This window comes from Henckelia pumila, chromosome 4 (assembly GCF_033568475.1).
Source record: "Henckelia pumila isolate YLH828 chromosome 4, ASM3356847v2, whole genome shotgun sequence".
Classification (NCBI taxonomy): domain Eukaryota; kingdom Viridiplantae; phylum Streptophyta; class Magnoliopsida; order Lamiales; family Gesneriaceae; genus Henckelia; species Henckelia pumila.
The window spans coordinates 26,741,859-26,767,651 of record NC_133123.1 but is presented as its reverse complement, the minus strand read 5'-3'; the positions used below and the strand labels follow the sequence as shown (position 1 = coordinate 26,767,651).

Sequence of the window (25,793 nt, the reverse complement as noted above, 5' to 3'; positions counted from 1 at the left end):
TTTATATTACAATTTGTGTTTTGAAAACTAGACTTAGATATGTATGTGGATACAATTAATATAATAGCAATAATAACCGTATAAAGTTCCTTTTCACGTACGCTAATCAATCATTTATAAATATGTTTTTTTTAAAAAAGAATTGCAAGTTAGATACGATTCGGGGTGGGTCGGTACGGTATACCGTACCGAAAATCGGATATCGTATACCGTACCGAAAAAATCGGTATGGAATTTTTCCATATCGATACCGTACCGTATACCGTATATATCGAATTTTCGGTATACCGAACTTTCGGTATGACGAAAATCTATACCGTGTACCGATACCGAATTCAAAAAAAATTCGGTATACCGGCAAAAAAGTCGGTATACCGAAAATTTTCATATATATATATTTTTTAAAAAATTATTTTTCGGTATTTCCGTATATACCGGTATACCGAAATTTTTTTTTTTACCATACCGATACCGATACCGAAAATTTCAGTACGATATCATACCGTACCGATTTTTTCGATAATTTCGGTAATTTTTTCGGTATGATTTTCCAGTATTTCGATATTTCGATATTTTTTATCATCCCTAGATACGATTCAATAATTTGTTGGGATCTTTTCTACTTTCATTTGCTTTCTGAGATATGGGGAATAAATCATCTACTCCATCAGTCCATCATGACTCGGTTTAGTATTTCTTTATACATTACATATAGAAATCTCGAGAATCTTTATTCGTATCATAGGTCAATCATATTTATATTTATAATAAAAATATTTTTATAGCTAACCCAAATAAGATATTTATTTCATAAAAATTAATTTTTTAGACCATCTCATATGAGTTTTTAATATATATATATATATGCAGACTCAACTTTGGTTTTTCAAATTTAATAATAAATCATGATCTGCTATACTTGGTGCTACAAACCGTGTTACACTTTGCTAAAAATAACTCCGTTTGCACAAATTATTAAAAATTAAATTCATTAAACAATATGGATGAACAAAATAATAAAATGTAATATTTTTTAATGGATAACCCATATAAAAGACTCGTCTAAAAAAATGATCATTGAGACCGTCTCATAGGAGTTTTTGCCTATATTATAATATTACTGGTTCGTGGCATGCTGTCATATTGTGATCCATTAAAAAATGTATTTTTTTAAAAAAAAATTAGAATGAAATTTATCAGTTTTTTTCATGTTGAAATTAAACGATAGAATCACTTTTTCGAGGTTAAATTAATCATGTAACTGTTAGAGTAGATAACACCGAATGAGAATACGTGAACTCCAATATAATTATTCAAGTGCTTAATTAACGATGCCGCCTTCGTTGTCGTCAATTATGCTGGTGGAAATGGAATAGTTGGTAATTAACTAAATAGGATATAATATCGTACATTCTCATGCATGTTAAAATCTCTAAAAGCAATTTCCACGATATTTTTCTTGCTTCGATTGGTAGTTGTCATAGAAAAGGAAAAGAGAGAAGCTAGAAATAAAATAAAATCAAACAATTCGCGAGATATATATAGATAAATATATGGATAAGAAGCGAGTCATTTTCAATGGATATATCGATTCCAATCCATACATATTATTAACGTACTCATTAGCGCTAGCTCTTTAATTTTATAATTTAATAATGCAACTTAGTTAGTATCATTAATTAATTCATGAAATAAATTAAACTAGGCGCAGTTATACTTGTGGTTGATTGTGGATCATGAAACAGTTGTACTTGACCAGTGATATAGGATTTTTGTGCATGTTGGCTAGCTACTTTGTAGTACTTTTTAAGGATAACATGCAAGAACATATTCTTAATAAATAGTTATTACGTATACCTGATTGCAACATTAAATCTCTAGCTACTTGTTTAAGTAATTGTGGTCCAGAAAACACATTAATTTAATTGCAATCACCATGTACTGTACGCTGCAACCTCAAGAATAATATTTATACTATATATTAATTACGTCCACTTGCATGCATGTTTCTATTATTGCCTGAGTTATTTTTATGTCCTGTTTGAATTGATTTGGATGAATTAATTAATTTTAAGTTAAATATTGAAACATTCGAAATTCGTGGTTTAATTGTATTGGGATAATTAAAATTGACTAATTATATGTTGTATCGATTTAAATGGTTTCATTTATTCCTCTCTTCCAATAAAAATCGTAAAGCAAAAGTGGAAGGAATCGCACGATGTTGGCTCCATTTGTTTGCAAGACCAACAGAATCTCACCCCCTTTTTGTTCTGTTAGCATCTCCGATCCCTCCTGTGACGAAGCAATAGGGACTTTAGCTCAGGGATGAGACAAAATACCGAATTTGTGGTATACAAAAATTTTCTGCACGATATTGTAGGGGTTTTGATGGTATGGACTACAGAAATGCCATAAATAAATTTTAGAGTTAGTGTTGTCTTGCAGTGTTGTCAACATTTTAAGAAAACATACTACGCAACGGAATAATTAAATAAAATTAAATAACACAAAAATTTATGCACAAATAATTAATACTTGTGCGGTGCCTCATGGCAAAATGATCACTAGAAAAACAAACCAGTTTACAAAAACCAACTAGTGAGCATATATGAAAACCTACTTTTCTCAACAAATTGAGAAAATAAAAAACATCATAAAAACTAGTAGAAACTAGAATAGAAAAACCAATATGATGTTTAACACATGTGCCGAAAAACAAAAACCAAAACTATTCTTTCTGTGTTGATCTCGCTTCGTTGCCCAAGTTATGATCTCTTATCATGCGCTTAAATAGATCTTCAATATCTTTTTTGGAAATCTTAAATTAAAAAATATTTTATAAGATACCTCATCAACAAATCAGTTACGATATATATCAATATAATTTACAATATACATTTGATAAAATTACATATTTGATAAGATAATATATATCATCAAATCTTAAAACAAGTCTAAGAAAGACAAAACTCTAATATAATTTAAAGTACGTGATATACACGTTCTTTCAGATCATATGATATTTAAAAATTTCGATATATACCGAAATATCAAAACAATATATAAAGATTTAAAAATATATAATAATATTAAAAAAAATAAGGTTTTTTTCCTATATAAAACGCGGCATATACCATACCATGCTGAAATTTCGATATACCATAAAATTTTGATATAATCGATATACTAATGATATACAACGAAATTTTCGATACGATTTTATTTAAGTATATGAATTTGAGTAAGGTATATATACGTATATACCACCACTACTTTAGCCAAGGGACCTCGTGTAAATCAACAAAGCCCTACTACCATATATATATATATGCTGTTGTCGATGAGTCCAGATGTGATAATAACTCAAAACCTATACGCCTTTGAAGTTGATGACTCTCGTTTAATTTTCATCTCATTGCATTATATATTTATATGGGTTAATTGCCAATCACTCCCTAAATCAATTTATAACTTATTTATAAATCCCTACATAAATAAAACTTACTTTCAACTTCCTGGAGAGAGAAACTTTTGTTTATAAATACCAACTATACTCTTATCTCTTAAAATTCTTTAAAAAAAATGAAAGAATGGATAATAAAAACAAAACTAATCCAAATAGTATACATATAAAAATTCAAATTAAAATCAAAGAACATAAACCATATCATACACATGCTTATGTTGATACAAGAGCAAGTATGTGTTTAGGAAGCAAACATATACTTCCAAATCATTATTGGAAGAAATATGATAAAGGATTAAAAGTTCGAATAGGAGATGGATCAATAATCATGCTTGATAAAGTAGCAAAAAAATTAAAAATAGAAATTGAGGAAACAAAATTTGTAATACCCATTATATACCAAATAGAATCAGAAATGGACATTATAATAGGAAATAACTTTTTAAGAGAATATCTTCCTTTTATACAATTTGAAAATCACATAACTTTAAACAAATGATCATCAATTATTTATATTCCTAAAATACGAACAGCATTTCGTGTAGGAAATGAAGGATTTACAAAGAATTTTCATAAACGAAATACAAATCCAATAGAACTAAAAATAGAAAATATTTTAGCAATTAATCATGAAAAAGAAATCATGAAGAAATTTCATGATATTTGTTCTGAAAATCCTCAGGACAAAATTAAGAAAAGAAAACAATTCATTGCTTCAATAAAACTTAAAGACCCTAATATCACAATCCGTGAAGCACCAAAAAAATGCAACATGGATGATGTAAAAATATTCGAAAAAGAGGTTCAAGAATTACTAAAACTTAATATAATCATCTCAAGCAAGAGTCCACACTCTTCACCAGCCTTTTATGTCAGTAAGAAAGACACTGATAAGAAAAGAATGATAATTGATTATCGAAAAATGAATAATGCAACAATTATGGATGGATATTACATCCCAAACAAGAATGATTTACTATCTTATATAGGAGGAAAGAAATATTTCTCCAGTTTAGATTGTAAATCAGGATTCTGGAAAATTCAGCTAGAACCACAAACACAACTACTTACAGCATTCAGCTGTCCAAAAGGACAATATCAATGGACTGTATTACCTTTCGGACTTAAACAAGCTCCAGATATCTTTCAAAGATACATGGATGAATCTTTTAAACCTTATGTAGATTTTTGTTGTGTTTACATAGATGACATATTAATTTACTCAAAAACATTAGATCAACATTATAGAGACCTTATGACAGTATTAGATATTTGTCATAAAGATGGAATTATACTTTCTGAAAAGAAAGCACAATTGTTTAAAACAAAAATAAATTATCTAGGATTACAAATAGAAGACGAAAAACATTGTTTGCAACAATATATACTTAAGAAAATTCATGATTTTTCTAGTGAAATCAAAGATAAAGATCAATTAAGAAGATTGCTAGGATTATTAGCTTATTCTGGAAATTACATTAAGAAACTTGCAGAAATCAGAAAACCTCTTCAGGTAAAACTTAAACAGGACTATAAATGGAAATGGTCAAAAGAAGATACTAATTATATAGACACTATTAAAAATAAAATAATTAGTAATCTTCCAGAATTATATTTTTCTTCAAATAAAGACATAATAATAATTGAAACAGACGCCTCAGATGAATACTGGGGAGCATGCTTAAAAGCTTATACATGAGAAAGAAATTTAGAAGAACTTGCTAAAACAGCTGCTAGGAATAATGAAGAATTATGTAATTATACATCGGGAACTTTTCAAGGTGCACAACTAAATTATCATTCAAATGAAAAAGAATTATTAGCTTTAATATATACAATTAGAAATTATGAGATTTATCTTATTTCTAAACTGTTTTTAGTAAGAACGGATAATATGAATTTAACATATTTCAAGACAAGAAAAATATCAAGAAATGCAGGGAGAAATGCAGCAAGGTTAATTAGATGGCAATTGGAATTGAACCATTATCAGTTCGAGATCCAGCATGTCAAAGGAACGGACAATTCATTACCCGACGCATTAACTAGAGAACTTCATCCAAATTATACTATCTGTAGGACCAGAATAACAAAAGAGATCCTAAGTGATCCAAAAAATGACTGCGAGTCATTCGAACATGCCTTAGAAAGCATGGAGAATATAAATTGATGAAATGATATTTATATTCAAAAACATGAATTATTTTATGACTTCAAGTCCTCCGAACATGCCTTAGAAAGCATGGAGAATATAAATTGATGAAATGAGATTTATATTCAGAAACATGAATTACTATATATATATATATATATATATATATATATATGTTTCTTGTGCAGGATGGAACAATTAGATCAATTAAAAGAACAATTGATTGACATAGATGAAAAAATTCAGATTCTTCAACAAAGAAAAAAGAATATAAATGAAAAAATTAGAGGATAAAAGAAAAGATGACAACCTCGTCATCATCATCCTCACCAAGAACACCAATCAAGTTAGCAACTCCATTTGACAAAATAATGGAGATGAATGAAAAACAGTCAGTTGTCACAGCCAACACTGATAACAAAGAAAAAGAAAAAGGAAAAGGAAAAGAAAAAAAGAAAGAACCGGTGGTCACAGCCAACACCGAGAAAAATAAAAAAGAAGAAAGGACGTTTAAAAGCGCCCTTGAAACAAGAGAAAGAAAGATGGTCAATCTGCGACCACAAAAACCAATTTTTGAAAAAACAAATTTTCCAAAAAAAACTCAAAACTGAATTCTTTGAAACACTAAACTATTTGAGAATAGCCAAACCATCTGCAGGATCTTGTCTACAAACTTGTGACACACAGAGCATATCAAGAGCAATAACACTACAAGGTGCTCCGGCGCATGAAGTCGCAAGATTCTTTTCAAATGGATTATTAAGCGGATTAGAAGTCAGTCCCAACAATCAAGAGATAGAACTATTTTCATATCAACTGAGAAATAGTATTATCCAGTTCAAGAAAGAAGTCTTCAAGGACGAACCAGTGTTAATATTAAGTATTCATTCAACCCTTCCAGATTGGGAAAATGACAAATTCTATCAACCGATGATATACATTCAATGTCGAAAAAATAAAGACAAGTTCTTATTTGAAGGATCAAATGAAGAGAAACCAGTAATGGATATCTCAACACTTTCTGAGATAAGAATAAAGACATTGATTGACATGATCTCAAAGACAGGAAAGATTGATGGAAACTCAAAAGTTAAAATAAAATTTGCAATCAGTAAAATTTTATTAACCACTGGACACAAGGAGACAATCCAAAAGAAAGAACAAGCCATGTTAGCTCAATTCGAAGCTCCAATCTATGAAGCAAGAGTTGACATGACCCGAGAAATCCAACAAATGCTATGTCAAAGACTAAGAACAATGATTTCGACTCACAAATGTGGACATTGCCAACCCATTCAAACAGAAGAAGCATCTGTCAAAGAGGACAAACCAGCTGTCAAAGAAGACAAACCAATAAAAAAATGGTCCGAATGTACCAGTGATTCAGAAAGTGACACAATGTAAAAACAAATGAAATCGTGGACCACACCACATATGAAAGGCATCCACTCAGATGTAAAATGAGCTGTTTTCCATTATGTAGTGTCGGATGGTCCCCCTCTTCCTTTATTTTTACTACTGTATGCGTTTCTCCACGCTTATAAAATTAGATGTTTGTGTTGTAAATGAATAAGTGAAGTTTGAGTATCTCTCTCTTCTTAAGTTTCTTACAATCTGGTTCATACAAGACGTATGAAAACTATCAGAAACTAAGAAACATAAAATCAGAAACAAAATTAAGTCTTATGGCTAATAACTAAACAAGCAGGGCGTAAGGAGGATAAGGTTGGAAGCCAACCATTGAAGATTCATGGTTAGAGTAAACCTGAAAATCCATAAAGCAAGTACCAGTTGATCAAGTGATCATTAAGGAAAAGCAGGGATTTGGCCTCTGCTCAAAACCAAGACTCATTCAATCAAGGTAACCTTCCCAAATATCCTGCAGCCCTTAATTTAAAAAATAGTCAAAATACATTAATCATGTCATCATCTTTTATAAGAAATGGAAGATTAATAATAAAAAACTGGTTTGAAATAGAAGATGATCATGAATATGATACATTTCATGAATATCGTTTGAATACTTCTGATTTAACCATATTTGAATCAATTTATCAACTAAAATTTGTAATAATAACCTATGAATGGAACCAAATTAATCGGAAAACATTTATCTGTTATAAATGAATCAGATCTGTAAAACATGAATGAGAAATTCATAGATCTGTACATCATAGATCTGTAAAACATGAATGAGAAATTCATAAGAATTCCGCAACCTAACATGAATGAAAAATTCATAAGAATTCCGCAACCTAGTATCAGAGCGGTTAAATAAAGCAGATTATTAATGCCTGAATTAACTTTAGATATTGAGATTAAAAGCTTATTTGATAAAATAATCTTACTAAAAGATTTACGTCAAATAGATCAATTATGGAATAAAATAAAAGATCTTCAAACCTTTTATTTCAAAAATCATAAAAATGAACATTTTTCAAGCAACTGGAAAATGATAATTCAAATTTCTGAAAACGATGAAATTGAAGACATAACAATATGTTATGAATAAGAACAAACTTTGTTATCGAAATCCGATCAACAAAAACAAAATAATAAAAGTAACAATTTTTACTAAATGGAAAATGTATGAAAATACAAAAATGAATATCTTTAATTTATATTCTCAAAATATAAATTTTGATATAGAAAATTGTGAAAACAATTTGAAACATCTTAAAAATTGTCAATCTTCAATTGATAGTTTTGAAGATTTTCAGAATTTATTAGAACATATAGATTCAATAAAAAAACTTTTAATAGCCTTAAGAAAATTAAGAAGTTCTATTATCTGTTAAAATGACAGAAGTAACAATTCCAAATCAAAATAGTCAGATTGATGAATCTGAAGAGAACCAAGAGTATAATTTGAATATTATATTTAATCATAATAAGTTTGCTGAGATACAGAAAACAGGGTTTTCTAATTCAAAAACAAATCTAATAGACCAACCAGAAATATTAAGCAAGATTTAAAATTTTATTAATCCCAGAAAAAATTTAATTTATTATTCGATTCGTACAAAAGAACGATCTTGTAAAATAAATAACGAATCAAGGTCTAATACTCTGAAGTTATTAGCAATTCAAGATATTGATACCATCATGACTAAAGCCAGTGAAAAAGAACGATCTGAACTGAAATATGTTCACATTGGAGGAATCGAAATAATAGTATCAGCTCACTACCGAGAAGGAATAGATACACCAATTGAAATCACAGTTCGTGACAAAAGGATACGTAATTTTGAGGATTCTATCCTTGGAAAAATTGAAGAAAACTTATGTTACAAAAAGATGAAATTTTGTATTTATCCACAATACAATATATCTCTTTTTGATAAAAACATAAATGACGTTTTAACATTAGATTATTACTTTTATAGAAATAATCTTATGTTAATAGAAAACCATCCGATCAATATAAACTATGTTGTCGGTTTAGCAATAAGTAATAATTCTCAAACAGGAATAATTTCAACAAAACCAACTATTTTTGTTGAAAGAATGTTTGAAAATATTACAAGAATTGAACACCCTCGAAAAATATTTATTGAAGAAATAAATCCCTATAAAAGATGGAGTTCAGATGACCTCCAAATCACAAAACAGTCTGTATCAAGAAGATCATTATCATTTGCTAGAAATGATGAAGATATTCTTGAAAAGATTGGAACCATGAATCAAAATATTCTTAAAATTAAACAAGCTATTGTTAATGAATCAACCTCATCGCAATGACGTCCTTAATAAAATTAGAAAAAGATCTAGGAGATTTAAAAAATAATATTAATAAGATCAATCTATCAATACAAGAATTAGAGAAGAATTTCAAAGGATATATTGATTTAGCAACGACTAGATTAATAATTGAACAAGAAAAACATAGTAATGAAATATTAAACTATCTTAAAGAAGTTCTTCCAATAGATAAAGGAAAATGGAAAATGGAAGAAGAACCACCATTCAAAATTGAATCATGGTATAGAAATTCCCTTAGTTATGACAAACATAAGTATGGAGATGTTTAGTGAAACAGACTCATCTGATTTTGAACAAATAGGAGTAAATACAGAAGAATTATATCATTCACATCAGGAATCAGAACAATACAGAGATATGGATATTTCAGAATCAGAATCAGAATCAGAAGATGATTCTAGACCACGATTAAATCTACGAACGAATGTAGAAGGTAGTGGTGGAAGAGATGAAGAAGAATTTAAATATAACAGAGACCAATACTCTGGATCTTATAAAGATGTTAGAGATATTCTTAGAGAATCAAAAACATCAGGATTTGTGAAACAGAATATCTTAGATTTAGGTTGTTCAACAGCCAAAAAAAGAAAATCAAAGATAGATCATTGGGCAAATGAACTATCAGTACAAATTTAATTAACACCATTATTAGACAAAAATGAGAATATTCAAGTTTTAACTCATGGGATGATAAAAATGACACTGGTAGGAGCAGTAAGAACTTGGGCTGAAAACCTAGTAATTACTAATCTACCACAAGGAATGACAGGACATCGATATTTCGAACTATTTGTTGATGCCTTGTACCAAGAATTTTTAGGAGTTTCTAATAATGACGCTAATTTAGTAGCCAAAAATATAGAACAAAATACAGCAATTTTTATTCTGGATAATAAAAATTATGTAATCTATGTTATCTAGAAGAATTTATATGTGATTATGAAACAAACTATTATCAGTTAATAGATGCTGATAAAAAAGAGCATTATAAATTAAGTATTTTTAATAAAATACCTAATATACCAATAAATAGTAAAGATGAATTCTTAACTAGTGCTTATGCCAAAACACTAGGAGAAGCTATTAAATTTATTAAAGACGTTATAACAAAGAAATGTCATGAAGTAACATTAAATAAAAGAATATCCAAATCTTACAAACAAAACAATAAACTTTGTTGTGACAAAATGGAATTCACAGTAAAAGAATACGGTTGTAAAACAAATATTTAAAACGACAGAAACATAATAAATTAAATAAACCTTATAAATCTTTTAATAGGAAATTTATTCCCTATAAGAAAAAGAAATTTAGAAGAAATTTCTTCAAAAAACCTTATAAAAGAAAATTTTATAAAAAGTTTGATAATAAAAAACCACCTTGCCCAAAAGATAAAGGAAAGAACTGCACATGTTGGTTGTGCAATAAAGAAGGTCATTATGCAAATGAATGTTCAAAACGAAACGAAAAGAAAAATAAAGTTAAACTTCTTGAAGAAATATATACTATTGGATTCTATCCAGTAGAAACAATTGAATTTTCATCCGACGATGAAAATATTTATTATCTTGATGAATCAAGTGAATCAGATTTTGAATCCGATTCCACATTTGATAATTCAAAAATAATAATTACAATAAAGACAAGGACATTTTCGGAAAGACAAATATAAAAAATAAATTGAAACTTATGTTTGATTTAAAGAGTTATATTTATATTCCTACTAGCTAGCTAGTCGCCGTCATATTTAAATTTATGACTTTCATGTTATTCTAAAAAATACGCGCTATCTATGACATTCACATTATGCCCCATCAGGATCGTACCTTACAATTTATGAATTTTAAAAGCAGAGTCTCATTCAACAATCAAACATTATAATTAATTAAGATTCTATTCAAGAACATCTAAAATACTAAAAAAACCAAATAATATATAATTCAAAAGATAATATGTAACGAAATCAAATATCATAGAAAAAAAAACGTTCTGCAAAGTTTTGTTTAGTTAATTTAATTGGAAGGGACAAAAGTTTTTCATCCCGTCCAATAAGATGTTTACTTATAATTATAATTTATCTCATATATCAATCAAATCATTGCATATAAAATTACACTATTCCTCATTTACCCATCATATATAATATAACTTTTAGTTATTTCATTAAGATTTAATTTACCTTCTTATCTTAAATTTAAACAATTTTAGTAAACATATTATTATTTATTCGTTATTATGTCACGTACAACTCGAAACTTAAATATTTTAACGAAACAATATACAATTTATTAAAGAGAATTTAGAAAATACATAATGAAAAACTTTGTCATTCTAGTATTATACTTTTATAAGAACGATAGATTAAATATATATTTTATTTTATTGTTTTTTGTGAATGTGTATATATATTTTTATCAAACATCTTGCGATAGCCTCAAGCTTCTCATCATGTGCATGTATCCGATATATATTTACTCTGTTGCATCGAATAAAGGTTTATTCTATACTGCACACTGTTCAAACAGCCCGGGCCCCACATAATTATGTGGGATCCGGGCTCCTTTTAATGTGGCCCGGCCCCATGAACTGCCCAGATCCACCGGGTAAAATTCATCCGGTGGATTATAGAACTTCTCTCGGATAAATTAATGTCGTTGAACCGGAATCCATCCCAGTTGAATTCAATGAGCTAGAAGTGAGAAGAGCTGGTCATGTGTGGGGCAAGAGATTTGAAAATATGTGATTGACTTGCAAGTTTCAACTATTTAATATTTCCTAATCGATGGTTGCTTCTTGGAATAATCAATTTAGATCTTCTTCTCTTTTTTTTTTTTAAGAAAATAACAAAAAAGTGTTTCAATAGTAAATGAATATGAGCCTAATGTGAAAGGGTCGCCCCAGGTAATTATATATTTGATGACTAACTGAATTCTGGTAAGTAAACTAGAGTATAAGGTTCGGCAAGCTAGGAAGAGTACCTATATATATATTATGTGCGTGTAGACTAAGGCTACCTAATTTTACGAATCGTGGTTTAATGAGATGTGGGTTTTCGGTATACCGTATAATAAATATTGGTATGAAAAAAATTCATATCGGTACTCATATCGAAATTTCAAAATTTTTGTATAGAAAAAATTCATACTCATATCGTATAGATATCGAAAAAAATTTCGATATACCAAAAAAATGCCTATATATCGAAAAAAGTTCGATACGATATCCCAAAAAGTCGATATTTTGGTTTGGTATCTCAACCTTATAACTTTAATCTATGACTCATACATCTAACTAATTTATTCATCATCATATATAAATATGTAGTGTTATATAAATGTATTTTCTCTTCAATCAAAATTAAAGCAATTAATGTACGTGGTTTGGTTTAGTTTAAGATCAATTCTACTTTTTCATTATGTTGATCATAATACCACAAAATCTTATCGATTATAACTCACTTACGGATTTACATATCATAAGGCGATCACTTGAAATAGCCATAATGAATGATCGATGATGTGTGCACAAATGAGGTCATTCATGAAACTTGTACGAGCTAGAATTTATTGAAATTTCCTGGCTAAATTTCTATAATATGTTAACATGGACATATATTTGGTTAGTATAGGGATATTATTATTCCAAAATTTAATACATAGTATCATGCATCATAATTCCTAAAAAAGAAGTTGATTAATCAATCAAAATGTCAAGCCGATTTGAACTTGATATTATATTGGGCAATAATTGTGCATGCAACCATCCGTCAAACCAAATAGGACCTACCTAACGCTTTGTCCGATTCCCATTTCACATCAAACAAACAATCATGCAACCTAACAAATTAACAGGTCAATGAAATTCTACAATTTAGGATATTGTTTAAATTATGGATCTAATGATTCATATTTTAACATATAATCATAATTATTAATATTAAAGAGCTACGTACGGCAAATCATTGAACCATAATTAAGGTAATACACGTAAGATAGATTGAACTCTACCAAAATAACTCATTTCCCCCAGTTGTAGCGTATTTTAAAGAACTGATTATTTGTTATGTATGACGAGGCTACTTAAAAGAAAATCAGTTTGTTAGTTATTTTGCATCTGCTTGTTACCACTCTAATTCTCACAATTTAGCTCCACCAAAACACATGACATTCACTGTATCTTGATTACATAAGCTACTGATGCGTTCAAAAATTTACCTCAGGTTCGGTCTGGTAGAGTGAATATTCAAATCTCTCGCAAATCGGGTCGGGTCGGGCATGAAGATATTCTGCACAAAGAGAAACTTCGTTAGGGGGCGCCAAAATTATTTTCTTCGTGACCCCTCTGATGCCTAAGTCAGTGCTCAAAAAATAAAGAGCAAATAACGAAAATAAAGTGAGTGAATATGCGAATAAAAGAAGTGAATGTGTAAAATCATAAGAAATACCTGGTATTTATAGAGGTTGGAGGGGTAAGTTACCTTGTTGAGGTAAAATTTGTGTTAGAGTATGACTCAATTAGGATGACGGCCAAGGCTCTTGAACTGCCTTATGAACGTTATCTAATCCAAGATTTATGTGGATTTTATCTCAAGTGTTTTAAGTCTTCCAAACTCTTATCCTTTGTATTGGACCCGGGTCGGGAGCCTATCTCACCCTAACAGGGCTCGACCCAATGCGAACAAGGGCTAAGACTTGGATCATGAACATAATATTTTTGTATTGGTTGGGTTGTTCATCAACTTTGGGCCTTGTCACGAGATATATAATGAACTTTGGATTATCTTTCTTGGACATGGATTATCGGGTTCGGGTCGGACCTAACCCATATATTTTTTGTGGGCATCAATAGTAAATCCCTCTTCTGGTCTAAAAGAAGTATGAAGTTTAGACCATGTGGTCTGGTCGGATCCCGAGCCCATGTAAAAACTCTTATATAAACCAAATACCCATAATATTCCCGAACATGATGTGACCACTCTGGTCTTATGTGAAAACTATGAAGACCGAGCATAAGTAACAATCCTGAACTGTTTGATGACAGGACCATACACTTTCCAACAATATTAGTAAAACAAGATTATTTCGAATAATTTTGAGACAATTACATGTGCCGAGCTGGTCGGGCTTTTGAGTTTGACCACGAATTGTGTGATATATGTCGAGCTGGTCGAGCTTATGAGTTTTGACCACGAATTGTGTGATATATGCCGAGCTTGGTCGGGCTTCTGAGTTTGACCACGGATTGCGTGGTAGGAGCCGAGCTGGTCGGGCTTTTGTTTTGACCAAGAAGTGCGTGGTAGGAGCCGAGCTGGTCGGGCTTTTGTTTTGACCACGAAGTGCGTGGCAGGTGCCGAGCTGGTCGGGCTTTGTCTTTGACCACGAAATGCATGGTAGATGCCGAGCTTGGTCGATATTTGAATTTGACCACGAAGTACGTGGTGAGTGTCGAGATGGTCGGGCTTTGTATTTGACCACAAAGTGCATGGTAGGTGCCGAGCTGGTCAGGCTTTGTATTTGACCATGAAGTTATGTGGTGAGCCGAGCTGGTCGGGCTTTTGTATTTGACCACGAAGTGCGTGGTAGGTGTCGAGCTGGTCGGGCTTTGAATTTGACCACGAAGTGCGTGGTAGGTGCCGAGCTTGGTCGGGCTTTGAATTTGACCACGAAGTGCGTGGTAGGTGCCGAGCTGGTCGGGCTTTGTATTTCACCACGAAGTTGCGTGGTGAGTGCGAGCTGGTCGGGCTTTGTATTTGACCACGAAGTGCGTGGTACGTGCCGAGCTGGTTGGGCTTTGTATTTGACCACGAAGTGTGTCATAGGTGCCGAGATGGTCGGGCTTTGTATTTGACCACGAAGTACGTGGTAGGTGCCAAGCTGGCCGGGCTTTGTATTTAACCACGAAGTTGCGTGGTGAGTGCCGAGCTGGTTGGGCTTTTGTTTTGACCACAAAGTGTGTGGTATTACATGATAACCACGAATTGCGTGGAATTACAAGGTGCCGAACAGATCGGGCTTATAAAATATTGAGCCATAGATTGGACCTTATTGATAGATTGCTTGTCTGATATCTGTAAAAATACCCAAACAAAAAATACAAGGCAATAGAAGTCCAAAAAATCTGATCACAAGAAGATAAACATATAATTTTGATAGTAGGAAATGCCTCAGAATATTATTTAAAAAATGATAATAAATTTCAAAAATAAAAATTTAATAATTTAATTTCAACATAAAGATAATTGAAATACTTATCTCGTTAATGTGTTTTCGATGACATGTCTTTGGATGTATTGTAAGATAACATTTTCTATTCTTTGACCAAAGAACCGACTTGATGTAGCAAGCAAAAATTGATCTCCAATGTTCTGAATGTGTATCAAGATGTTCTGAACTCATGATAAAAATTTCAAATAATTTCAACGGTTATATTTTCGAAATTATTTTTTCAAGAACACGACTCAAAAATTATGCGAGCAGATTGTGTTGCATCTCGGCGGTCCGAGGCACCTTTCCCCAAGCCCCAAAATTTAGATCAAGATCTTCACCATTCAGATACTTGATAAAATTATCATAAATATGCATACCAAATTTGAAATCGATCCGACGGTTTAATTAATTACTATGATTTTTGCAAAATTATTATATTCAAGTCATGCAAATAATACATAGAAGCTGTGCGAGCAAGCAACGTCTGTTTGACGGTCCAGATCTGATTGTACGGGCAACCAATCATAATCTCCACCGTTCATATTCTTGATAACATGATTAAAAATATGCATACAAAGTTTGAACTCGATCCGACGGTTCAATTGATTCATATGATATTTGAAATATTTTGATATACAAGCCCTGCGAAGAACAAATAAAATCTGTTCGATAGAGAAACGTTTGTTTGGCGGTCCAGATCTGATTCTACTATCCACCAATCACGATCTCCATCGTTAAAATCCTAGAAAATATTAATGAGTATGCATACAAAATTTGAACCCGATCCGACGGTTCAATTAATTGCAACGTTTTTTAAAGTTTCTGATGCGCAAGCCATGCGAAAAACACATAGAAGTCCTGCGAGCGAGCAACGCCAGTTCGGCGGTGCAAATCTGATTTTACATGCCACCAATCACGATCTTTACCATTCATATCCTTGATAACATGTTAATGAATATGCATACAAAATTTGAACCCGATCCGACAGTCCAATTAATTTCAATGATTTTTGCAAGTTTCTGATGCGCAAGCCATGCGAGAATCCGAAATTTGTTTCTTCTCTTGTACTCCCCATCTTAACCCTTTGTTTTCAAATTCCCACAGACAGCGCCAATTGATGCGTTTAAAATTTACCTCGGGTTTGGTCTGGTATAGTGAATATTCAAATCTCTCACAAATCGGGTCGGGTCGGGCATGACGATATTCTGCACAGACAAAAACTCAGTTAGGGGGCTCCGGAAGTGTTTTCGGCGTGACCCCTCCGATGCCTAAGTCAGTGATCAGAAAATAAAGAACAAAGAACGAGAATAAAGTGAGTGAATATGTGAATAGAAGAAGTGAATGTGTAAAATCATAAGAAATACCTGGTATTTATTGAGGTTGGAGGGGTAAGTTATCTTGTTGAGGTATAATTTGTGTTAGAGTAGGACTCAATTAGGATGACGACTAGGGCTCTTGAACCGCCTTATGAACGTTATCTAATCCCAGATTTATGGGGATTTTATCTCAAGTGTTTTAAGTCTTCCAAACTCTTATTCTTTGTATTGGGCCCGGGTCGGACGCCTATCTCACCCTAACAGTGCTCGACCCAATGCGAACAGGGGCTAAGACTTGGATCATGAACATAATATTTTTGTATTGGTTGGACTGTTCATCAACTTTGGGCCTTGCCACGAGATATATAATGAACTTTGTATTATCTTTCTTGGACATGGATTATCGGGTTCGGGTCGGACCAAACCCATATATTTTTTGGGGGCATCAGCTACCATTTACATGAAATCGAGCTCAAATGATGAATTAATACATCAAACTTATTTAATGGAGGATCGTATCCGAGGCCTAACCAAAAACTGGCCACCATCCACATATATAGTTGTGCCAGTCATGTACCTTGACCCATCAGTACTTATCAAATTAAATAAATAACAGTTGAAGCCAAGTCTTTCTCGACGTCAAGCCACCTATGTCAGTGCATGGCTTCCTTCACCAATTTTTGCACCCTTTCCTTCTCAACTAAAGTTGGGAACTCATCGTCAAGATTTAAGCTCCGCGAGAAATCGCATTTACTCTTGTCTTATATGCTTCCCAATCTCCATTGCTGATGCCTGCCTATCATATGTAAAAATAAATTTAGTCAAGGTATAGAATCACCCCGGCACCACACGATCCATGCACAGACAAATAAAACTGCATGCGTAAAAGCAACGAAGTGAACAAAACTGCATTCGTTTGTCTGTGTATGGATCGTGTGGGACCGGATCATGTGTTGTGATGTTATCCCAAATGGCACTGTTTATTTTATTTTTTTTAAAAAACATTTTATTTCCTATTTTTTCATGGGCATTTTGATGGGTTTTGTTTTTGGGCTTTTCCAACAGATTGACTTGGAAAAAAAACGTTTCTTTTTGTAAGGACACGCTGTTAATTACCATATTATTTGGCTAGATTTGTTAATAATTATTTTAAAGTGGTGAATTAAAATAATTAAGCCAAATAATTAAATTGTGTGTTAAAAATATGTATTAGAAAATATCGGTGTATAGACGATATTAAAATACATGTTTATTTTTATGAAACACAGGAGTTGAAATTAAATTGACCGGGTCAAGTTTTGAACCCAATTAAATATAAAACACACACACAAAAGCATACAGTATATTATTATCGGCATTTCTCTCTCCTTAGAATTCTTTTTCTTTCGGCCGATCGCTTTCTTCTTCTTTTCCCTTTCATTTTCGTTTCTTCTTTTGCCGATTTCTCATCGCTCGTTGCTCCAAAAATTATTCCAAGAGAAGTTTCGGAATCCTCCCGATGAGATCTTTCTTTTAGTACCAATTTTGTAAACTTCTCTCGCACTTTCCGAAAACCCATCGCACCAGCCGCCGCCTTCGCTGCCCCTAGCCGCCGTCCGACCGCCGCCTGAGCTAGGAGGAAGATTGTGTGAGTTGTTTGGATCTTTAATTCGAATATTTGAGGTAATTTCGAGATTAGGGTTTTGAATTTGGGAATTTTTGGTTGAATTCGAATCCAAATAATTGATATGATTATTTGTTGGTTGTAGGTGCTATATTTGAGCCGATTGGAGGTATAGATCGAATTCCCTATTTTTTTGGAATTTATTTCGAAAATTCAGTATGTATATATTAGGAATTTTTGAATTATGGTGTTGAATTATTGAATGTTTGGGTCTTGAAATGCCTTGGAATTAGCATATAATAGTTCTGGTATTTTTGGAAATTTATCGGAATTTCAGAATATTAACTTGGGTATTTTCGACCCTAGAATTGAATATTTGAATTATTTGAAAGTGGAAATAAATGTTAGGATTGATGGAAATGGAAATTGCCTCAGGTTTGGAGTAATTAGGATTGCATCAAGTTTTTAAGAATTACTCTGTAATTATTTGGCAATTAAGGTACGGATTGATCGCTATCTTACAGCCTTTATGAGAATATGTAAAATGTCTAATTGCTATTTGAGGTATTGGCTTGTTTATATGTTGTATATGATGATTGTGATGAATGATACATTGCATTCATATTGAGCCATTATTCTCTTATTTATGAGATTGTTATCCACTCTTTAATGAGTTGTTTAGAAATCAAAGCTAGCGTAAGGGCCGCGCAGTTCTGCAGACTGTCCCCCTTGATGCTTACTGATGCAGGGCCGCGCAGTGTTTGAAACTGTCCCCCTAGCACAGGTGGCCACATATTAGCTATTACTCTTTGGATCCAGATTTGATACCTGATGTTCTTTGGTTCCATTCACGTGCATTGCATTAGTTATTTTACATATCATTTATTTTGCTGTAATTTATTTGATCTTCGTACTGGGGTTTGACCCCTGTCCCTCGGGACTGCTGTGGTTTTGTTGTTATTGCCATGGCAGGTAATACAGGTAGTTCTGTTGCCTTTGGTGGTGCATCTGCCAGTGGATCCCAGGGAGGGTATTGAGTTGTCGTGAGTTCCCAGTTATTATGTATTATTATTGAAGTCTTTTATTTGCCGGGGAGATGCCCCGTGTATCTGTATTGATATTTTTACGACGTTTGGGATTTGCTTGTTGATGTGTTTGGCCTTGCCGGCTTGCATGTGTTTAGTCCTGGCCAGTGCGGCTGTAGGTTTGTGTGTTGTCGAATTGGACACTATTTTCGAGTATTGTATTGCTGTCTGAGTTTTTGATTTCCCTGGTATGTCCGATTTACGGGGAGGTCATGTTGAATTTTCGATAGGTCCGAAAGCAAAAATCTTAACTCGTTTTCGCTGTTTACATTAATTAATCCTGATTGCATGGTCATTAAATACTAATCAGGAATGGGCCCTCACATTTTGTATCAGAGCATAAACTGGGATATGCTCGAAATAGAGTCTAGTACACTTGAGTCTAGGTACTAATGAAGATGATTGCGTATTTGTTTGACTACTTTCTTTTATCTGTTATTTGTTACTTGAATGATTTGCTTTAGAGTTAGTAGTTAACTAGGCTTTGACTTTTAGTTAAGCTTGTTTGCCTAGAATTACGTTATCATCTTGTGCTATCTTTTGCCTAAAGATTTGACCTTGGATTTCTTTAGATGACCCCTAGACTTCGAGGTGGAAAAGGAAAGAATGTTGTCCAAGAATCTGGTGCTCAGAATGAGGTTGGTCTTGATGGAGTCTTGCGTGGGAAACACGGTCGTCCTACAAGAAATGCACACGATTTTGATGCTGAAGTGGAACAGTTGGGCAATCAAGTGGATGAAATGGAGTTGGTGGTTGCTAGGTTTCAAAGATTGAATCCACCTATCTTCAGTGGGGATGAAGGCAGTGAAAAAGTTGAATCTTGGTTGAGAGCCATGAACAACCTGTTCAGGTTGGTGCACTATAATTCTGAATGTATGGTAACAATGATATTGCTACAATTGAAAGATATTGCTGAACATTGGTGGGAGGATATGCGAACAGCTCTGGTTGAGGCTGGTAAACCTGTTACTTGAGATGTTTTCTGCTCCAAGTTCCGACAAGAATATGCTCCACCTTCTTTTGTGGCTGAGAAAACATTTGAGTTTTTCAATCTGGTTCAAGGTGATTTGAGTGCTGCAGAGTATGCCAGGAAGCTGTCTTCATTGTTTACTTATGTGCCACACATTGCTTCTAAAGATGGAGCTAAACTCGAAAAGTTTATAGAATGATTGAATCAGAATCTGTACTCCTTGGTCTTGGCCAGCAACCCAGTTGATTATGCTGATGCGGTTGACAAAGTCATTAGACAGGAAGCAGGGTTAAGAAGAGGTCGACCGCAACATACGATGCAAGCACCCTCCGGAAGTGCACAATTTTAAGCAAACACCTCTTTTGCACCCCAACAATCATTTCAGCAACCTAGGCTGCAAATATTTAAGCCTAAGGGAAAGCAATTCAAGAAGAAATCATTTAGCACTTCCTCTAGTTCTAGTAGTTCTCGTGGTGGGGGATCTTCATGGGTTCCTAGGGAGTCTTGCAATAGGTGTGGAGGAAGGCATTCATCCGATCAGTGCGTAGGAGTTCAGGGAGTCTGTCGTACTTGTGGCCAACCAGGACATTACGCAAAGGTTTGTCCTAGTGGGGGAGGACAACAACACTAGTATTCTCAGTTTAGCCAGTTTCCTCGAGCTCCAGCTCCTAGAACCTTTCACTCCTCAGTTTGCGTCGCAGCCCAGTTTCTCCCAACCCAGAGGTCCTCCTCAGCAGCAGTTCCCAGGGCCTCAGCAGGCTAGAGTTCATGCTTTGACTCACGACCAGGCTCAGGATGCACCTGGAGGGGTTATTGCAGGTATATGTTTTATCTTTGATAATCCTGCTCGTATATTGATAGACACAGGAGCATCTCATTCATTTCAATCTGCTGCATTTATTGTTGAGCATGAGATTGCTACTACCTTGTTGATTGATCCAGTGTCTGTGTCTACCCCTGCCGGTGTGTATTTGAGATCGCGTGAGATAGTGGTAAACTGTGTGATCCGTTTCGATGAAAGTATTATGATAACCAACTTGATTAAGTTGTCTATGTCTGATTTTGACTATATTATCGGAATGGATACTTTGACCAACTACCGAGCTACTGTTGACTGTTTTCATGGAGTAGTAAGATTCCGACCGTATGTTGGTGGTAAATGGAATTTTTATGGTGATGATTCGCGATCCCATATTCCTTTAGTGTCAGCCATGCGGATGTTTGGATTATTGTCTGCTGGGAATGAAGGGTATTTGATCTATGCAGTAGATGCTACTCAAGATAAGGGATTAAAGGTTTCAAATATTCCAGTGGTTGAGGAATTTCCTGACGTATTTTCCTAAGAGATTCCAGGCTTTCCGCCTCAAAGGGAAATAGATTTTAGTATTGATTTGATGCCAGGAGCAAATCCAGTTTCCAGAGCACCTTATCGATTAGCTCCAGCAGAATTGAAAGAATTAAAAGAATAGTTGCAGGATCTCCTGGAGAAAGGTGATAGAACCCAAAAATGCATGCTAAGTTAGATTATTTTGGGTTCCATTGACCATGTGATTTGTGGTTTGTTTCGTGTTTCTGTTTAAAATTCGAGTTTTCAAGCTTTATAGTATACACTCATGCGTTTAAGTTGTTTTGTAGGAAAAAGACGGAAGACGGAGCTCGAAAAGTGCTGTGTTAAAGCTGGAGGCAGAGATTTTCACGCTATAGCCTGCCATATCCTGCGCCATGGCGTAAACCGTGGATTATGAAAAAAAGAGAACAGAACTTTTCACGCTATGGCGTGATGTTTCCTGCGCCATAGCGTGAACTGGGAAAAAGTGAAGAATGGAGACAGAACTTTTCGCGCCATAGCGTGACATTCTTAGGCCATGGCGCAGGTCGTTGAGTAAAAAAAGGAAAATTGCAAAGCAAGGACTCTTGGAGATAAATAGGGATTGATTTTTAGAATTTAAAAAATCTTTTTTGCATATCTCTTGGCGGCTGAAATATCAGAAACTAGAGAAACGGAGCGGAAGGAGTGAAGAACAATCGTGAAGCAATTTCTCCTCTTCTTCTTAAATTCTTTTCTGTTATTTTTGTTTTGAAAAAAACATTTTGATGTTAGTTATGAGTTTTATTTGTAGCTAAACCTCTTGTGTTGAGATTTAGGGGATCCGACCCCAGTTGTCGACTCACGAATATTGGTTTTTGACTTCTAATGAATGTTTAATTATGCTATTGATTTGTTTTGCATTGTTGGAGCGTAGCTAACTCTCTCAATATTTCTATATCATGTTTTATTTCGAAAGAAATTTCATGATAGGAACAAATAGCATGATTCATGGATCTACAATTTACATAGACATATGAAATTGGGTACATGTTGATAGTGATAGTCCAGTAGGTCAAAAGCTAAGGGATTCTACAAGTTGTGAATGCAATCATCTATGATAAATAATTGAAGATATTTGATTATTTCATAGCATCGAATTAGTTTAGCATAACTTGAAAGAGTATGTTAATGAATTAGGGAATCTTGTCAAAAACGTGAATTGGTTGTTGGAAGCAATTTTCAGAGTCGACTAAGGGAAGGTGACCCGACAATCTCAACATTATCTCCATCATTTGAATTTAATTCACTAAGATTGATTCAATTCTAGATTTTTATTTATTTCTGAGTTTATTAATTCTCTTGTCATTAAGTAGTTAATAAAAACAATACTCATTTTTCGTAAAAGTGAAATAAGGATTAGTATTTAGGTAGAAATTGTGCACTAGTCCCTGTGGACGATACTCATATTCACATATTATATTATAATTTGCATCGTGCACTTGCGATTATCTCGAGCTTGCGAGATACAATTATTTTCTGAGATTCATAGTGCAAGTAAAGCTCGATCAAAAGGTTACATCAGGCCAAGTATGTCGCCTTGGGGAGCTCCTATACTGTTTGTGAAAAAGAAAGATGGATCGATGAGGATGTGTATTGGCAGAAAATGAACTACCACGCATCAATAACGGTGATGGCGAAGCTAATAATCCACCTGTGTATAGATCCATGATGGACTGTGGTATACCCACTATTGAGGATGTTCGACCGAGTATCGTTAGACCAACAGTGACAGCAAATCAGTATGAGATAAAGTCGGCAATCATCTAGATGATCCAGAACACAGTCCAATTCGGTGGATCTACCATTGATGATCCTAATGCTCATATTGAAAACTTCTTGGAAATCTGTGATACTTTCAAACAACAGAGAGTTTCTGATGACGCTATTCGTCTACGTTTATTTCCTTTTTCATTAAGAGACAAAGCTAAATCGTGGTTGAATAGTTTACCTGCAAGTTCTATCATAACATGGGGAGATTTGGCTAAAGCGTTCCTTACTAAGTACTTTCCTCCCTCGAAGTCCATGAAGCTGAGAACTGACATCACTATGTTTGCTCAAGGGGAACAAGAGTCGTTGTATGAAGCATGGGAGCGCTACAAAGATATGCTAAGGCGATGCCCACATCATCAGTTGCCTGATTGGCTTGTGGTACAAACTTTCTATTATGGTTTACTATCTGCAAATTGTACTATGTTGGATGCAGCTGCAGGTGGGAATCTTTTGCGAAAATCGCCGGAAGATGGTTATGAACTGTTTGAGAAAATGGCCTCTAGTAGCTATCAACCTCAATCTGAGAGGAGCATGATGCGAAAATCAGCAGGAATTCATCAAGTGGACGCATTCACTTCGATGACAGCACAACTGGAGGCTATGAATAAGAAGATTGATGGATTGAGCTTAGGAAATTCTGCGATGCGTATTCAGGAGGTGTTCTGCGATAGGTGCCAAGGTGAGCATTTCACTAAAGATTGTCAAATTGGTAATCCTTTTTATGTGCAGGATGAGGCACCAGTGAATCACGTGGGAAGCCAAAATCGCCCCAGGTTTGACCCGTATTCAAATACATATAATTCGGGGTGGAAGAAACATCCGAATTTTTCTTGGGGTGGTCAAAACAATCAGTCTAGGCCATATCAGAATCAAAATCCTGTGAAGCAACCTCAAGAGGAGAAGTCCAGTTTAGAGCAAATGATACAAAATTTTATATCATCCACTGAGACTCGAATGCAGAACCAAGATGCAACTATAAGAAGTTTGGAAAATCAAATAGGGCAGCTGGCAAAGAGGATGTCAAATCGAGAGTCAGGAACTTTGCCAAGTGACACTGAGACTAATCCAAAGGAGCAAGTAAAGGCCGTAGAGTTGCGAAGTGGGAAGAAACTAGAAACCAAGGAGTTGGAGCACGAAGAGAAAAAGAATGAGGGTGAGAAAGATCCATCTACAGGTAAGTCATCTGACTCTACACAATCACCCACATCAAAATCTAATATTGTTATTCCACCTCCGTTTCCTGCAGCACTGAAGAAAGCGAAACTTGATTCGCAATTTTCAAAATTTCTTGAGGTGTTTAAGAAGTTACATATTAATATACCTTTTGCTGATGCATTGTTGCAAATGCCTAGTTATGCAAATTTTTTGAAGGAAATCTTAGCAAGCAAGAGAAAAATAGAGGAGCATGCCATGGTCAACTTAACTGAGAATTGTTCTGCATTAGTGCAAAACAAAATTCCACCGAATTTGAAAGATCTAGGGAGTTTTTCTATCCCTTGCATGATTGGTAATGTGATTTTTCATAAGGCTCTTTGTGATTTGGGTGCCAGCATTAACTTGATGCCATTTTCTGTGTTTAGGAAGCTTGGAATGGGAGAACCAAAGTGTAAGGCCCGAAAATATTAAGTTCTTAATGACGGGATTTAAGATTTAAATTCCGAAAATGAGAAAAGAGTTATTTGAAGAAGTTAAGAAATTAGAGATTTCAATTTCGGGTCAGAAATATTTAATTTGAGGATTTTCGGATTTTAAGATTTTAATATCCGAAATTCTTAAATTAAAAGATTAAAAATATTTGAATTGATATTTATGGAATTTAAGATGTGAATTCCAAGATGATAAATATCAAGGATTGAATTTAAGGATGAAATCTGAGCAAGGGCCAATTTGCAAAGATTGAATAGTTCAAGGACTAAAATGCGATAAGGTCCGAAATGATTTAATTTTAATCCGAGAATATTTCATTTGAGAATATTTAGAGTTTAGAATTAAATTCTATTATTCTTAAATTATTTAGGATTGAAATTGAATTAAATCGCTTGTCCGGGGACTGAATTGCAAATATGCCAAAGTTCAGGGACTAAAGTGCAA

At 33.6% G+C, this 25,793-nt stretch overlaps 1 protein-coding gene and 1 non-coding gene across 2 annotated transcripts; one reads left to right on the top strand and one right to left on the bottom strand.

Annotated features, from left to right (window-relative positions):
* The first annotated feature begins 23,699 nt into the window (after positions 1–23,699).
* LOC140860716 (uncharacterized) lies at positions 23,700–25,328 on the top strand. The gene has a single exon (XM_073263722.1). It carries the CDS (start codon positions 23,700–23,702, stop codon positions 25,326–25,328), a length of 1,629 nt encoding a protein of 542 aa, XP_073119823.1.
* On the bottom strand, positions 23,958–24,064 carry LOC140869881 (small nucleolar RNA R71). Its single transcript, XR_012146872.1, has one exon. It is a non-coding gene; the product is annotated as a small nucleolar RNA R71 (small nucleolar RNA).
* Positions 25,329–25,793: the final 465 nt, after the last annotated feature.

Bases quoted from the DNA above. Each gene is read 5' to 3' on its own strand.
- LOC140860716 (XM_073263722.1), top strand. From the start codon at position 23,700: ATGATCCAGAACACAGTCCAATTCGGTGGATCTACCATTGATGATCCT.